The following is a 2,796-nucleotide window of genomic DNA, read 5'->3' on the forward strand; positions in this document are numbered from 1 at the left end:
AGCGCTCCTAGTGAACAAAATGTGCAAACCGCCTCAGGCATCGACACACGTTTTTAGAGCAAATGACTAGGCTGTTCTTATTGTAGGCTGTGGTTTAAGAAGCCATGGTTTAAAAGTTTCATAAATATTATAAAAATTTCGGTTTTCTTTTGTTGTAATAAACTTTGTTATGAACGTAAACAAATAATAACAAATGATTCAAAAATGTAATTTTTTAGTTTTATTAATATCAGTAGTCTACGATATAATGAATATAAGAAAACTACGAATAATCTGCTTCGGGTTAGTATTAAAATTATATGTAGGAAAACACCAGAATTTTTTTTGAAATAAAATATACAACTTTAGTAACTTTCACTGCTTATTCAAATATGACAAACATTGTGTCATTGTAAGTTCTTTTTTTTTTTTTTTCTTCCTTTTGTCTTATGATTTTATTATATTTTGAAAATTAGTTGTCCACAATTAATTAGTCAGACAGATGAAATTTTCTTTTGTGTTCTTTAAACGAAACGTTATCGAAAAATTGTTCACGACAGAACGGACATTCCAATTTAATTTCATCAACGTCCACTTCTGGGAAGAATGTCTGTTGTGAAGAACCTTCCTGTTGGATAATTCCTAAATTGACGTTAATAGTTTCAAGGAATTCTTCACAGTCTTTTAAAGTAAAAAGATTCTGATCTGATGTAATTTTTTCAAATTCTATTGACTGTGGTTTTTGAAAACTAGTTGATGGTTTTTCAAACGATTCAATCTGCTCTCGTTGATCGACTTGTGTACTTATCTGAAAGTAAATAACTTAAATAACATAACTCTACACAATTTACCATTTACAATTCACAATTTTAACAAATTATGAGTAAATAATAACCTTAAGAATAATCGCTAAACAGATATAAATGCATTTCAGTAAAGTAATATTTTTACAAGAAAAATAATTGTTAATTTCTGTGAAAACAAAAAGTCATCGTTTTTAATTATTCGATAGATATTTCTGTAAAGTCAAGAAACAAAGGCTTTCACATATCAAAGTAAATTTCTCTACACTTATATAATTGAATTTGTTTATACCTTATAATTATTCCTCAGACAACTAAACGAAATTCGATGTCCATAAATTGCATTAAATCGTAATGAGTAAAAATGAAGTTTATTTATGAAAATTTAAATTTTCTGAAGTAGAATTTGCATTTAATAACTTGTAATTTGAAAAATTAATTTAATGTTTCATCTCGGATACATGAAGTGATATAGAAACGTTTTTTACTGGTTGTTCATCGAATGACTCCTACTTTATACAAAAACAGCTTAGTATGCGCGTATTAGTAGCTGATATTAAAGGAAAAATTCAGAATAGTTGTATATTTTTAACCCAGGAATTTTCCTGATAATTAAGAAAAAACTTATTTTTTCCAAGTACCTAATGAAACAAATACACGTGTTCAGAATATATGCGGTGAATGAATATTAAAACAATAGGTGCTTCTTAAATAAGTGAAGTTACTATTATAATGTTTTCACTCTATGACACTGTTGTGTGTTAAAAGTTAAACACTTACTTCGCAGCAAGATGGAGTATTTTCTTTCGGATGGATCTTTCTGATGTGTTTGTTTAAACTACTTTTGAAAGTGAAAGTGTCGTTGCAAAAATTACACGAAAATGGTTGTTCTTTGGTATGAATTCTCAAGTGACGTCTTAACTCAGTTGGTGATGCACAAAGTTTTAGGCAAAAATTACATTTACGGCTTATTATCTTCGGGTCGTTTGGTGAAATCTAATTATTGAATTAATTTTTAGTTTATTGTTAACAATATATAGAAAAATAAAACGTAACTTTTAAATGTGAACGCTTCATGTCAAGTATTTATAAAAATGTTTTGAAACGTTTATTTCCACTAATCATTTTATTGTGAAGATGCCGTAATTAAAGGTAATATTTACTTTAGATAAAATCTCATCAGGATGCATTCTGTACATGTGTTGATCCAAGCCGCCTTTTCGTTTAAAGCTACGTTCACAGTTAGTGTAATTGCACTTAAATGGTCTTTCATCGGAGTGCACTTTCATATGATGTCTCAAATGACTCTTCCACGAAAAGCTTTTTTCTCACAAATTGCATTGAAACGGTCTTTCGCCCTTATGAGTTTGCATGTGTCTTTTCAATTCGTGTTCACTAAGAAACGTCTGGTCGCATGTCGGGCATTGATGTTTTCGGTCCTTTTAAAATAAGTCGTTGATTAACAATAAATGATTCGTAAAAAAGATAAGTTAAAATTATTTACGATAGTATAAATTATTGTTATATATTATAGTGTTATGTTTAAAATGTTTATAATATGCACTCTGTTTTCGATATAAAATTGAAATTGATAGCTTGTTATGTTAGGAAGTTTTAATAAAAAAGTTTGTGAAACTCAAAATGTATTATGAAGATTAAATGAAAGAGTTCACTTACCATTATGATTTACTTTGATTTAATTATCAAATCTAGTTTTCTAAGTCGAAATTTTGTTACAACAGAAAACAATGCAACGAAATAATGTACTTTTTTGTTTGTTATGGTTTGATTATATTGAGCATATTTAATTGAGCGTGTCCCTGAACGTTTTGTGTTTTCAATTGTCAAAACAATTGTAAACACAAAACGATGTATATATATATACTGTATAATATCTTCTGTATTGGAGAAACACATGTGAGAAAACAAATAGAGTAACGCTATTTCTGTTTTTTGATTAACTTATTTTTGAATTATTATTATTTTACTCAATCTGCACAATAAGCAGTAAGAG

At 28.1% G+C, this 2,796-nt stretch overlaps 1 protein-coding gene across 1 annotated transcript; it reads right to left on the bottom strand.

The window, feature by feature from the left end:
- Positions 1-285: 285 nt before the first annotated feature.
- On the bottom strand, positions 286-2,528 carry LOC111615867 (zinc finger protein 454-like). Its single transcript, XM_023357303.1, has 4 exons — positions 2,460-2,528; positions 1,946-2,221; positions 1,563-1,778; positions 286-787 (listed from the first exon to the last, which is right to left on the bottom strand). The coding sequence occupies exons 2-4, from the start codon at positions 2,069-2,071 to the stop codon at positions 470-472; spliced, it is 660 nt and encodes a 219-aa protein (XP_023213071.1). The 5' UTR covers positions 2,072-2,221; positions 2,460-2,528; the 3' UTR covers positions 286-469.
- Positions 2,529-2,796: the final 268 nt, after the last annotated feature.

This window comes from Centruroides sculpturatus, unplaced genomic scaffold, assembly GCF_000671375.1.
Source record: "Centruroides sculpturatus isolate CEXI.00-Female unplaced genomic scaffold, Cexi_2.0 scaffold2025, whole genome shotgun sequence".
Taxonomy (NCBI): domain Eukaryota; kingdom Metazoa; phylum Arthropoda; class Arachnida; order Scorpiones; family Buthidae; genus Centruroides; species Centruroides sculpturatus.

What these genes read in the sequence shown, in the direction of transcription:
- LOC111615867 (XM_023357303.1), bottom strand. Translation starts at nt 2,071, where the DNA reads ATGAAAGTGCACTCCGATGAAAGACCATTTAAGTGCAATTACACTAAC. An exon ending in CTGATGAGATTTTATCTAAA is followed by an intron (nt 1,779 to 1,945) that starts GTAAATATTACC and finishes TTCAATAATTAG; the next exon opens with ATTTCACCAAACGACCCGAA. An exon ending in ATACTCCATCTTGCTGCGAA is followed by an intron (nt 788 to 1,562) that starts GTAAGTGTTTAA and finishes ATTTACTTTCAG; the next exon opens with ATAAGTACACAAGTCGATCA.